Source organism: Quercus lobata, chromosome 12 (assembly GCF_001633185.2).
Source record: "Quercus lobata isolate SW786 chromosome 12, ValleyOak3.0 Primary Assembly, whole genome shotgun sequence".
In the NCBI taxonomy this organism is placed as follows: Eukaryota; Viridiplantae; Streptophyta; class Magnoliopsida; order Fagales; family Fagaceae; genus Quercus; species Quercus lobata.
In genome coordinates, this window is record NC_044915.1 from 26,357,954 (window position 1) to 26,370,372 (window position 12,419).

The 12,419-nt window shown below is 35.5% G+C and overlaps 3 protein-coding genes across 3 annotated transcripts; all 3 read left to right on the plus strand.

Annotated features, from left to right (window-relative positions):
- Nucleotides 1-2,115: 2,115 nt before the first annotated feature.
- On the plus strand, nt 2,116-9,631 carry LOC115970942. Its single transcript, XM_031090580.1, has 8 exons — nt 2,116-2,327; nt 6,079-6,286; nt 6,663-6,753; nt 6,845-7,183; nt 7,293-7,385; nt 7,484-7,588; nt 8,474-8,818; nt 9,496-9,631. The coding sequence occupies exons 4-8, from the start codon at nt 7,163-7,165 to the stop codon at nt 9,580-9,582; spliced, it is 651 nt and encodes a 216-aa protein (XP_030946440.1). The 5' UTR covers nt 2,116-2,327; nt 6,079-6,286; nt 6,663-6,753; nt 6,845-7,162; the 3' UTR covers nt 9,583-9,631.
- Nucleotides 2,576-3,940, plus strand: LOC115970451. Its single transcript, XM_031090084.1, has 2 exons — nt 2,576-2,613; nt 2,745-3,940. The coding sequence occupies exon 2, from the start codon at nt 2,771-2,773 to the stop codon at nt 3,938-3,940; it is 1,170 nt and encodes a 389-aa protein (XP_030945944.1). The 5' UTR covers nt 2,576-2,613; nt 2,745-2,770.
- Nucleotides 4,016-5,248, plus strand: LOC115970452. The gene is made up of 3 exons (XM_031090085.1): nt 4,016-4,228; nt 4,279-4,370; nt 4,459-5,248. The coding sequence occupies exons 1-3, from the start codon at nt 4,016-4,018 to the stop codon at nt 5,105-5,107; spliced, it is 954 nt and encodes a 317-aa protein (XP_030945945.1). The 3' UTR covers nt 5,108-5,248.
- Nucleotides 9,632-12,419: the final 2,788 nt, after the last annotated feature.

The window sequence follows — 12,419 nt, forward strand, 5'->3', positions numbered from 1 at the left end:
AAAGAAACAACCGTGAGTGAGTGAGTGACATCAACAACAAGAATATTATAAAGAAAATATTAATACTTAAAATTGATTCAAGGTCAGCTTTATGTTTATGATAGACCACTACTTAAATTTGTTGATTAGGAGAACTCAGATCAGATATCCAATAATTGAGAAATCTAGAAAAAAGAAGGAATTCAGATTTAATTTTTCCCATTTCAGCTGTAATTATTTAGAATGGCATAACTGACTGGTTTGAGCTTATCGTGCTTGTACTTGCTTGTTACATGTCTGCTCTGGGATACAAATCTGTCATGTACAGTGATTGACATGCTAGCAACCAACAGGAGCAGCCCAGCAGTGCCAGCCAACCCACGTGTAAACCAAAACAACAACTAACTTTTTCTCACACAAATTCCCAATACCCATATCAACCGTTAACTCAACTTAATATTCAAATCAACGGTTTTGATGAGAGTAAAAACTGAGCACTCCATTCAGTGATATGACTGAACACTGAAGATTGATTTCAGTGGCAGTGTGGGCCGCGTCACGTGTGGCACAAATACAATAACCCAAAATTGAATCAACAGTTATAAACTTATAATCCAAAAATATCAGACCCAATCTAACGGTGACAATTACACTCTATAGATCATAATATCTCTCCATATCTCTAATGGCTCTCTTCACTCTCTTGACTTTCTTCACTTTTCACTTCGGACTCAGTCTCAAAGGTCAGATTGAATGCTCCGTGTCCGTGGTCATGGGACTTAGTCTTAATTCTCTACTTGCCTCTCTCAAACTCTCACAGTCTCAATCCTCAAACCGATTCTCCAAATCCAAACCCTAGCTGCCTCCAATGCCTAGCTGCCGCCGCTGCCGTTGTCCACTCCTCTCTCCATAGCTACTACCGGTGTCAGTACTACTCTATTTCTTTGATCTTACTTTTTTTGTTAGTGTCGTTGGTTTCATACTTTCATTTGTTATGGAAATCAAAAGTTAAAATCAAGTAAACCCAAAGATTTATAATATGAAACCCCCTTCTTGGTTTCATTATAGTCAGACACGGAGGAGAGAAGAGAAATAGTCCATCCACTGCCGCCTCTTCACCACCGCTCGATCACTACCGCCTCTTTTCTGCTGCCTCTTGAAGATTAGCCAACTTAGATCGGTTTTAGATTTTTTGTTCTAATTAAATTTGTCTTTTTCCATGTTCTTGATCTGTTGTTGTTGTTGTTGTTCTGATTTTAGATTTGTTGTTCTAATTAAATTTTTTCTAATTTTAGATTGTGTTACCATTACACTTGAGAGAGAGAAATGAGTTCAGTTGAGAAGGGAGAGAGTGAAGAAAGAGGAAAGGAGTTGATTTTTGGGGTTTGCTCTCCCAAAAATGACTTTGTACTCAATTGTTTGTACTTGAGATGCTCTTAGTATTTTTTTTTTTCAATATCTAATTTATGGTTTATATTTTATTTTTAATGGGTTTTGTATATGGTTATAGGATCTTTGAATAAGCTTTCAGATGTTTCCTAAAATATTTCCCACTTTGATTTTTATTTATTTTTTATTTTTCTCTTTGCCGCTACTTCACATAATTTTTTCACTCTTTGCCGCTACTTTTTGCTAAAATTTCCCGCACAAATTCTACTATATATTTCTTGTTTTTTGCTACACCTCCAGTTCATCACAGAAAGGCTAGAGAATGAAACCAAAGACAAGGGTGCCAGGTACTGATTTATCCCCTTCAATTTTATTCTTTGCGCCTCTAATTTATCTCTCTCTCTCTCTCTCTCTCTCTCTCTCTTCCTAATTTCATATTTCTGTTTTCTATTAGCAAATTTGCTCAATCTTTTACAGCTTTAGGTGATCCATCAGCCAAAGGTACACATCTAAAATCTGGGATGCACGGACGCGGCTCCCAGGCCAGCGCACCCGCGTCCGACGAGGCAACGCGGGAGGGACGCCGCAAACCGCGCGTCCGTGCCGCGTAGCCCCGCGTCGTGCCACGTGGCCGTTCCCTAATCGAGCCGACGCGGCTCAAATCGGCACCGACGTGGCCGAAATTGGCGCCGACTCTGCCAAAATCGGGCCGACTCGGTCCGTATCGGCCTGTATCGGCCAAAAAAAAAAGGTGCAAAATGCACTGTATGACTTAACCTAAATACCCAGACCCCCTCAGACCCTCACACTTCATCCAAAACTCCCAAAGGCCCTCTCTCACTCCGTCCCTCATCTCCCTTCTCTGTGTGCTGTCACTGTGCTCCGTCCCTCATCTCTCTTCTCTGTGTTTTGAGCTCACTGTGAGTGCTGTGTGCACACTGCACTACTTTAGCCTTCAAGTGTGCTCTCTCTGCTCTTTTCTTGAAATTTTATTCTTTGTTCTTTATGATTTCTCTCTGAATCTGAAAATTTATGTCCTTGATTGTTTGCTGTGTTTTTTTACTTGTTTTTTCAATTCTTGTGGGAGTTAAAGGGTTTTGTTAACCTATGATTTGTGATTTGTGGTTTGTGGGAGTTAAAGGGTTCTGTGTTTTTTTTGCTGTGAACCTGGTTGCTGTGTTTTTTTTACTGTGAACTTGGTTTGATTTATCATTAATTTATTTAGTTAATAGTTATTATTTGTAGGTTATTTGTGGGAGTTAAAGGGTTTTTTTGGTTTTGTGGTTTTGTGTTTTTTTGCTGTGAAGTTCACAGTGTGAACCTGGCTGCTGTGTTTTGTTGCTGTGAACTTGGTTTGATTTATCATTAATTTGTAGGTTAAATTGAATCTATTGAATTTACAATGGACGAAGTTAATAGCACAGAAAGTTCACAAGAAGTGTCAAATGCTGAATCCCCTCTTTGGCAGTATGTGACTAAAGTAGAAAAACCAGCTGGTGCATCTGTGAAATCTGGTGGAAACACATATTTTAAGTGCAACTATTGTGATAATGTTTTTATGGGATCCTATTCTAGGGTTAAGGCTCATTTATTACAAATTTCTGGCAAAGGTATTAGAGCATGTCGTAATGTGTCAAAGAGCCATAGGTTGGAAATGCAGCGAATGCATGATCAAGTTGAGGCTAATAAGTTAGAGCAAGAACAGAGAAGTCATATTCCCTTACCCCCACCTCCCCCAGGCCGTGGGATACCTATTTCCCCATTTCGGAGACAAGAAGGGAGTGATAGTAGTCATAGTACAAATCCGGTTGATGCTAAGAGGAGGAAGGTGACTATGAATACTACTTTGGAGAAAGCATTTCAGAATAATGCTAGACATGATTTAGATAGTAGAATTGCTAGGATGTTTTACACCGGTGGGCTTCCGTTTAACTTTGCAAGGAACCCACATTATCGTAGTTCCTATGCATTTGCTGCTACTCATAGCATTCCGGGTTATCTTCCTCCTGGATACAATGCTTTGAGAACAACACTTTTGCAAAAGGAAAGAGCTCATGTTGAAAGACTCTTGAAACCAATTAAGGACTCTTGGCTTGAAAATGGTGTAAGTATAGTTTCTGATGGATGGTCAGATCCACAAAGGAGGCCTCTTATTAATATTATGGCTGTATCAGATGGGGGTCCAGTGTTTATAAAGGCAATTGATGGGTCAGGTGAGTTCAAAGATAAGCATTACATTGCTGGGGTGTTGAAGGATGCTATAAAAGAGATTGGACATGAAAAAGTTGTCCAAGTCATCACTGATAATGCAAATGTGATGAAGGCTGCTGGAGCTCTTATTGAGGGTGAGTATCCTAAAATATTTTGGACACCTTGTGTTGTCCACACTCTCAATCTAGCTTTGAAGAATATTTGTGCAGCAAAAAACACTGAAAAGAATGAAGTTACATATGAGGAATGTAGTTGGATTACACGTGTTGCTGATGATGCATCCTTCATACGTGTTTTTATCATGAACCATTCTATGAGGTTGGCAATGTTTAATGAATTTTGTCCATTAAAATTTCTCTAAGTTGCTGATACTAAATTTGCTTCGGTGGTTGTAACGTTGAAAAGGTTGAAGTTGATAAAAAGATGTCTTCAAGCCATGGCTATTAGTGACCAATGGGCTTCTTATAGGGAGGATGACGTTGGAAAAGCTCAAAAGGTGAAAGATATGATTCTAAGTGATCTTTGGTGGGATAATATTGATTATATCCTTGAATTCATAGCACCCATTTATGATATGCTACGAATAGCTGACACAGATAAGCCTTGTCTTCATCTTGTGTATAAGATGTGGGATTCCATGATAGAGAAGGTGAAAGCAGTGATATATCGGCATGAAGGCTTGGAAGATGATCAATATAGCTCATTTTGGGTGTGGTGTATGATATACTCATTGATCGGTGGACTAAAAATTCTACACCACTACATTGCTTGGCTCATTCCTTAAATCCTAAGTAAATACATTTATTATCTATTTTCCTTAGTTCACCCTTTTAGTAAAACACACGTTTGATCTATATTTGTTTTTTAATCTCTAACTAGGTATTACTCTATTGAATGGATTTCGGAGAATCCAAAACGCATCCCTCCACATAGGGATCATGAAATTTCTATGGAAAGAAGCAAGTGTTTGGAGCAATACTTTGAAGATGAGAATGACTTAACGGTGGTGAAGTATGAGTTTGCTAAATTTTCAGGAGGGAGGTTTCCTTCACCAAGTGCCTTGACGGATAGGTGGACCTTACTACCTTTGGTTTGGTGGCAATACCATGGCTTCGCATTTCCAACTCTTCAAACCCTTACCCTTAAACTTCTTAGACAACCTTGCTCATCCTCATGTGCTGAGAGAAATTGGAGCACGTACAAATTCATTCATTCCTTAAAAAGAAACAAAATGGCTCCTGCACGCGTTGAGGATTTGGTATATGTGCATTCTAATCTTCGACTCTTGTCAAGGCGCAATGAAGAGTACATACATACCGCAACAAAGATGTGGGATATTGCAGGAGACTCTTGGAATGAGAGCGACATGCATGGAGGAGCTGGAATTCTTAAGAATGCAGCTCTTACACTTGATGAGCCAGAGTTGGAGGCTATAGTTATTGGGAATGTTAACACTAGTGCTATTACTAGTGAAAGTGAAGTTCGAAGTGAAGCTATTGATCTTGAGGATGATGATATTTGTGTTTGATTGTCTTGTTGATTATCTTTTATTTTGCTTTAGTTTCAAACTTATGAGTTGTATTCTAATTTCCAAACATCATGGAATGTTTTAGTTTCAATCTTGTGGATTATATTTAAATTATGAACATTATGTTTTAGTTGTTATCTACTATTACTCTTAAATTTGGTATTTGTTTATATAATGTGAAAAAGTAAAAGTATGCTTAGCAATATATTAAACATATATTGTAAAAATATTTTTAATAATTTTTTAATCGCCGAGTCCTGCCGCACCCGCACCCACCTTTTTCAAAAATTGCCGAGTCCCGCACCCGCACTCGCACCCGCACCCGAGTCCCGAAACGCACCCGTGCTTCATAGTCTAAAATAATATTTTACCATCTCTATGAATAAGACCTACTTTAACTTTGAATAAACTAATTTTACAAGGATAACTAGCTTTACATAATCAATCTTAAAATTGATGTGATAGAATAGTACGTTTGGTTTATTTTATTGGTATATAATTTTTTGAATTCTGTGATATCTTTTTATATTGTAATGAATTTATTAACAAGGTGATTTCATAAATAAACTATCCTTGTGCAGCAACTATGCAATGATTTAAGTTTGTTCTCTTTTTCAATAGTTTATACAAATTGTATCTAAAATTTAATGTCAATATCACCATTTATTTATATATTTGTTAATATGGTGGTATGGCATTTGTTCTGAGGTTGTTCCTCAGTTGCACCTTTTATAGTGGTCAATTAAAAATTTTTGTTTCAATTTATCAATGTGATAGGATGATGAGCATGTATTTAGTTTTGAAAAAATTGTTTGTTATATTTTTTTTCACAGTAATGTCATTGAAGTAAAATTGTGTTTCATGTGTAATTTCACATTAATATTCATAACTGCTAGTGTTCTTTATTTTTTGTGACTACATTAACATATTTATATTCTCCTTTCATTTATAAATATTAGTTTTTCTAATAGTAGGTATGCATGGCAAGGAAAGGTAAGAGGAAAGGTAAAGGCATTAGTGAGTCTCAAGACTCTCAACTACAAGAAACTCAGTCAACTAGGCCTTCCTTTGATCATAATGAAGTTTCTGAGCAGGAGCTCTCACAAATTCTATGTCAATCATCTAAGCCTCAAACTGATGAAGGAGCACATCAGGCCTCTAATTCCATTATAATAAGTAGTATTACATTATATACCTTTTTTTATCCCATTTACTTATATTCATAATTTATGTTGTGATTTGGTTGCACCTTCATTATCGCACTTCCACCAAGGATCTGCATCATGCATAACAGTTCCAAATCCATCATATTTCTATAGCATCATTGCAAATGGCTGGTTGAGAATATTGTGATGATCTTACACATTTCTTTGTTAGAAGTTTGAATTTCATAATAGTGATCCAATTGATGATAAAACTATTGATTTATTCAAAGAATTAAGATGACCGAGGTAAATGATGTATCAAAGAGGATGAAATGACATAATTCTAGATAATTATGTCAATAGATACACGTTCTTTATCAAATTTTTATTATTATTTGTTTTATCAACAGGTACTAATGCTGGAAAAAAGAGGGGTCGAAGAAAGGCTAAAGGCATCAATGCTAAAGATGGTGAAATAGAGGTTGAGATTTATGATGGCAAGTGAGTGACTTCTTGCTATGCTGGTTTATTGAAATTAATTATGGTATCATAGCTATATGATATTGTTAACATGTTTGATTTCTATTTTCAGAATTATTACACCAAAAGCCACTCAAGAGATTACCATTCTTTTTCACCAAAAACTTAATGGAGCTTGGACAACTTTTACAGAAAACTCAAATTCTAAGCTAGAGACTTTATATGCTCGATATAGAGCTCAACTCTTTAAGCATAAGCAACCTAATGAGGAAGTCAAGAAGGCATTTATAGAATCAGTGAAACACCGCTATTTTGATTGGATGTTTCGCATTAGAAATCCTATTTTTCATATGTATGAAGCAAAAGAAGATCGTTACAAGAATGATCCTTCCTTCATTCCTACACCTTTTTGGAAAGAGATAGTGGATAAATGGATGGAGGGAGATTGGGGGTGAGTATAAATGAAATACATGTCATAAATTCTCTCACTCTCTCTGTAACCATTATTTGTTAATATTTTCATAGAAACTAATGTTCTAGTGTATGAATTATGCATGCAGGAGACAAGTTTGACAAATAAGGAAAACAAAAATAAGTTTAAAATTTTCTCCATTACAGGTTCTGTACCAATGGCCAAGTACAGATATGAAATGGTATATTATATTATCATCAAATAGTTTTACATTTTATTGTGTATTTACATAGTTTAATAACTTTACCAATGTTTTTTTTATTCTTTTAAATATTGCAGTATCTTGAGACGGGCTCTGAGCCTAGCCCTATTGATTGCTTTAAGAAATTTCACACAAAGAAGGATGGCAAAGAATGGGCAACTGATCATGCTAAGACATTATATGTATGCAACTTATACCAAAATTTTAATTTTGTTATTGTGGGGCCAGAGAATTTGTGACCCTGGCCCACTTTACCGTAAGGCCCAAGGCTCGCGCCGAGGAGAGATGTTGCCGAGGACATGCAGCGAAAGTCCAAATGGCTTAGAAATGCAACCAAGGACAATCTTGTCCTCGGAATCCCAAAACTTAGAAGGGAAGAATGGCACGCCATCAAATGCAGCCCCCAAAGCGCTCCCAGAAGAAAGGACGAGTACAGTAGGACTCGCACGGGAGTACAGTGTGGGAGCGGTTCAAGAAAAAGCTATCACCTCCGCATTGAATGCACCAACAAGCATCCTGGCCACATTAATGGGAAAAGACCCCTGAACAGTGTGGCTTCGGTTATTGCAACTAACAGAAAGTGGGGGAAGGCGACTGATGGGACAAGCACTTGAGTAGTTACCTGTCTGATCAACAGATGGAAGGTCAGGATCAACTGAGAAGGGCTATATAATGTAAGAATTCGCCAAAAAATGAGGGAGGGTAAAAAAAAATGCATTATGTATCGTCTCTAGGACCATTGTAACTGAGCGTAAAAAAAAGAATAATAAGAACATTAAGCTCCTTGGACGAGGTCTAAGGACCGAAGCCACTCAGGCCGAGCCGAGGAGAAAGTCTTCTTAGATAAGTTCAGTTCACCCCTGTGCGATCATCATGAACACCATGACTAATGATTGTTCGTTCACCAAGGTCTAGCCTTTTAGCTCACTCTCTACAAATTTATTATTTGGGCCTTTAACGTTCGAACCCAATACCAATTTGGGATCGATACAAATTGAGTCCCTACAGTTATCAACTTTAGTTTTTTTGTGGTTTTGATTATCCACGTAGTTTTTATTTATGTGTAGGAAAAAATGGATGCCATAAAGGCCAAAGTTGTTTTTGAAGGTACTAAGACAAATGATTATCAGATCTTTCATGAAGTGGTTGGTGAACCAAGTCATGGTCGTGTTCTTGGCATGGGAATAGGTATTAAGGCTAAGGATGTGTACGGCTTAACTTCATCTAGTAAAGGTTGTAGCAAACGTTACAGAGAAGATTTTACAAAAGAAAAAGAAGATTTGGAGGCACGTCTTAAAGAGGAAATGGATTCCAAACTTGCAAAAGTTGTGGAGAAGCTTGAGGAGAAGTTTGCACAAAAGTTGCAGTCGATGGGCATACCACAACAATCTGACATAGATCTAGCTACCATAGTACAATCTCAAACTTATGTTTTGCCTCTTGAATCTTCTACAACTTTCTATTGGTTTTTTTGTGGTTGATAGCTTGCATCTATTATAATATTATATTATTTTATATTTAGTTTTGATAAATGATAATAGGACTATGACACTATCTACTGTTTTGACAACTATGTATAGGTTTTGTATTTAATTTTGTATATCATATGTGTTTTGTGGTTTATGTTTTTCACAATTGTTATATTATTTAAATTTATATTTAATTGTGATAGTGGTTTAAGTAATCAAATCAAGTTATTGTTATTGTTAAATTTAAAAAAAAAAAAAGTTACCCTAAGCGGTCTAGGGATACTGGAACTGGTAATTGCTCATGTGGTCGCTTTATGCCTCCATAAGCAATCTGTAGGGATGTTGCACACTGTTTTAAATACAAAGCAGTGAATAGCAAACCTAACTTTTTAACCAGTCTCAAAACCTCTTTACTGAAAAGGTAAGTTGCAATACAGCTTTCTTGCTTATAGCTTATCCGAGACCATAAGGAGTTTACTATTGTTTATGATATATTATTATGTGATTAGATTTGATATGGTATATGTGTTCTTATCTATTGAAGCATTGATACAAATACAAATTCACTTTAATTGTTTAATGGTTTTTTTTTTTTTTTTTTTTTTTTTTTTTTTTTTTAGGATGGTACTAGCAGAGATGAAGAGGACAACTCAACCAATAACATAGAGGTTGAAAACAACTTGGAGGGTGACTCAGAAGAAGACTAATAGATCTTGTCATAATTCTAGTTGTTTAAGTTTTAAAATAAGGTTTAAATTCAGGATTTATTTGTATATTTTAATTTTAAAGTTTGAACTTATATGAATTTTTATCTTTCGATGGATCAATTTTTAGTAATTATTGGACTATTGTATCAATTTTTAGTAATTACTATACTAGTTAAACAAAAATGATATAAAATAAATTAAAAATAAATAAATAATAAAATATTTCAAAAATTATATAAAATATTACCACTGATGACATAAAAATTTGGTCATAAATAACTTTATAGTGACGACAAAGTCCCTCGCAATTAATAGAATAGCGACACTCCTTAACCTCTTGCAAAAATGTTTTAAGTTACAGTTTATTGTCGTCACTATTATTCCTAACTAATTGCGAGGGGGTTAAAATCCTTTGCAAATAAATTTTAGCGACGTCATTATTTGTCTCGTCGTTAATTTGAAATTTGCAAATAACTAATTGCGACGGTATAAAGGTCTTCACAAATAGTTATTAACGACGACTGCTTCCCCTCGCTAAAAATAAGTTGCAAGGGGTTAAAAGCCCTCATAAATAAATTTTAGCGATGCCATTGTTTGTCACTAAAAAGTATTCCGTCAATTTGGAATTCGCAAATAACTAATTGTGAGGGTAAAAAGGTCCTCACAGATAGTTGTTAACGTCGACTGCTTTCTCTTGCTAAAAATAAGTTGCGAGGGGTTAAAAGCTCTCACAAATAAATTTTAGCGATGCCATTATTTGTCACTAAAAAGTATGTCGTCAATTTGGAATTCGCAAATAACTAATTGCGAGGGTATAAAGGTCCTCACAAATAGTTGTTAATAACGATTGTTTCCCCTCGCTAAAAATAAGTCGTCGACTTTTCTCGTCGTTTGGTAATATATTTGTAAGGGCGAATTTGTTCAGTATCGATGGTGGATTGTTCTCATAAATTATTTATTTGCGAAGGTATAGTCGCAAAATCTCTTTTAGCAACAAGAGCAAATACGACAATCTTCGAGGGTCATATGCCCTCGCTAATAACCTTTTGCAATGATATTTGAATTTTTGCGAGGGTATTTGAGCCTTGCTAGTAGACTCTTTTCGTATAGTGGATCAAGCACTAACTTTTCTTTTAATAATTATTGTATTGTGCTTACTTAAGAACAATATGAATAATGTGTTGTGTTTACTTAGATACACTACTTTAGTTAATTCATTGTTTGAAAGATGGGATCCAAATTAAGGTATAGATTATAATATTATGCAAAAGTTGTTCAATGTGTAAATCCATCTGTTTCCTTCAGAATTTGCTTCTTTGATGCACCGCACATGCAAAGCCATATATAAATACCACTAGCACATTTGCATTGTCCTTCCTTTCAAAGAAAATAAATATTTGTGGAAGTGGTATGGGTTTTCTAAATGACAATGGCAATTGTAGGTTTGGTAGGTTAACATATTGTAAATTTTATATATATGATTGGAATATAAATTTTTTTTTTTTGGGTTAAATTTTCTATACTTCAACAATATTCCTAACATGTATTTAATATTACTACATAAAAAAATGAAGACAAATAAGTTAAAATATGTCTCTCACACGTAGCTAAAACATGTTCTATAGGCGGGTAATATATAACCTATAGCCGCGGTTTAAAAATGCGGCCTAAAGATAAGACTTATAGTCATGTTTATAAAATGCGACTATAGCTGTCCCCTATAGTCGCTCTTTATAAATGCGGCTAGAGTATGTCCTAAGGCTATAGTTACAGGTTTTAGGCCACGACTAAAAATGCAGCTAAAAAAAACGTGCTATAAGCTGAATTGACCTATAGTCATGTTTTCAAGAGTTATAAAACGCAGCTATAAGATTTTTTTTTTTTTTTTGGTAGTGCATGAAGGTGTCAATGTGCATGAGTGCCACGTCCATCGTTTCCCAAAACTTATCCCTCTACCTTCCAAGGCCAGTACTCCTCCTCTTATCGGAGTTTAATGGCTTGGCCACATGAAAGAGTAAAATAAATAAAAAGAAGAATCTATATTTTTCTGGCATTTGTTACGTTGGACTTGTTGAGAGTCGAGACTAAATAAAAAGTCATCTACAATGTTCCTTAATCTTTTTATGGCAGTTCCTCTTTTTCATTTTATACTATATAATAAAAATTGCATATTAAAAATTGTGACTGTATCATGAGTCTATTTTCCCTCTAGGCAAGTGGCAACATTGTTAGGGATGGCAATGGGGCGGGGCGGGGCCGAAGGATGAGATCTTCGCCCCCGCCCCGCATGGATTTTTCTTACCCCATCCCCGCCCCGCCCCGCATGACGGGGAAAATTTCTTGCCCCATCCCCGCCCCTTAAGGCCCCGCGAAGACCCGCGAAGCCCCGCCCTACACCGTAAAACTTTATTTCTTGTTAATTTTCCCTACAACTATTACCATTTTTTCAAATAAAATGACATGTTTCAATAATAAAATATACTTGAAATTATAAATAAATTTATCCTATCAAATCAAACTAATTTTTAGCAAAAGCTAAATAATATTATCTAAATGTTTAACAAGACAATATCACAACAAAAATCTCATAACATGATAAAATAAAATTTTAACAAGCTTAAAGAAACAGTGTTGTTAAGCAGCCAAATGCCCACACAAAATTAAAAAACAATGACACAGACACATATTTAGAGCCACAGACCCGTAACTCATTAAAAAAATATATATTATGTTCATGATGAAAAGTAAGTTGAGAAAGACCATATGAATCATGAATGAAATCATCAATTCAATAGTATATAAATTTGTTTCCAATAAAGACAAAAAAAAAGAAAAAA

Coding starts and splice junctions, on each gene's coding strand:
- LOC115970942 (XM_031090580.1), top strand. CDS start 7,163: ATGGATGGAGGGAGATTGGGG. Junction 7,386..7,483: donor CCAAGTACAGATATGAAATG/GTATATTATATT, acceptor TAAATATTGCAG/TATCTTGAGACGGGCTCTGA. Junction 7,589..8,473: donor ATCATGCTAAGACATTATAT/GTATGCAACTTA, acceptor ATTTATGTGTAG/GAAAAAATGGATGCCATAAA.
- LOC115970451 (XM_031090084.1), top strand. CDS start 2,771: ATGGACGAAGTTAATAGCACAGAAAGTTCACAAGAAGTGTCAAATGCT.
- LOC115970452 (XM_031090085.1), top strand. CDS start 4,016: ATGGCTATTAGTGACCAATGGGCTTCTTATAGGGAGGATGACGTTGGA. Junction 4,229..4,278: donor GGGATTCCATGATAGAGAAG/GTGAAAGCAGTG, acceptor TGATCAATATAG/CTCATTTTGGGTGTGGTGTA. Junction 4,371..4,458: donor GCTCATTCCTTAAATCCTAA/GTAAATACATTT, acceptor ATCTCTAACTAG/GTATTACTCTATTGAATGGA.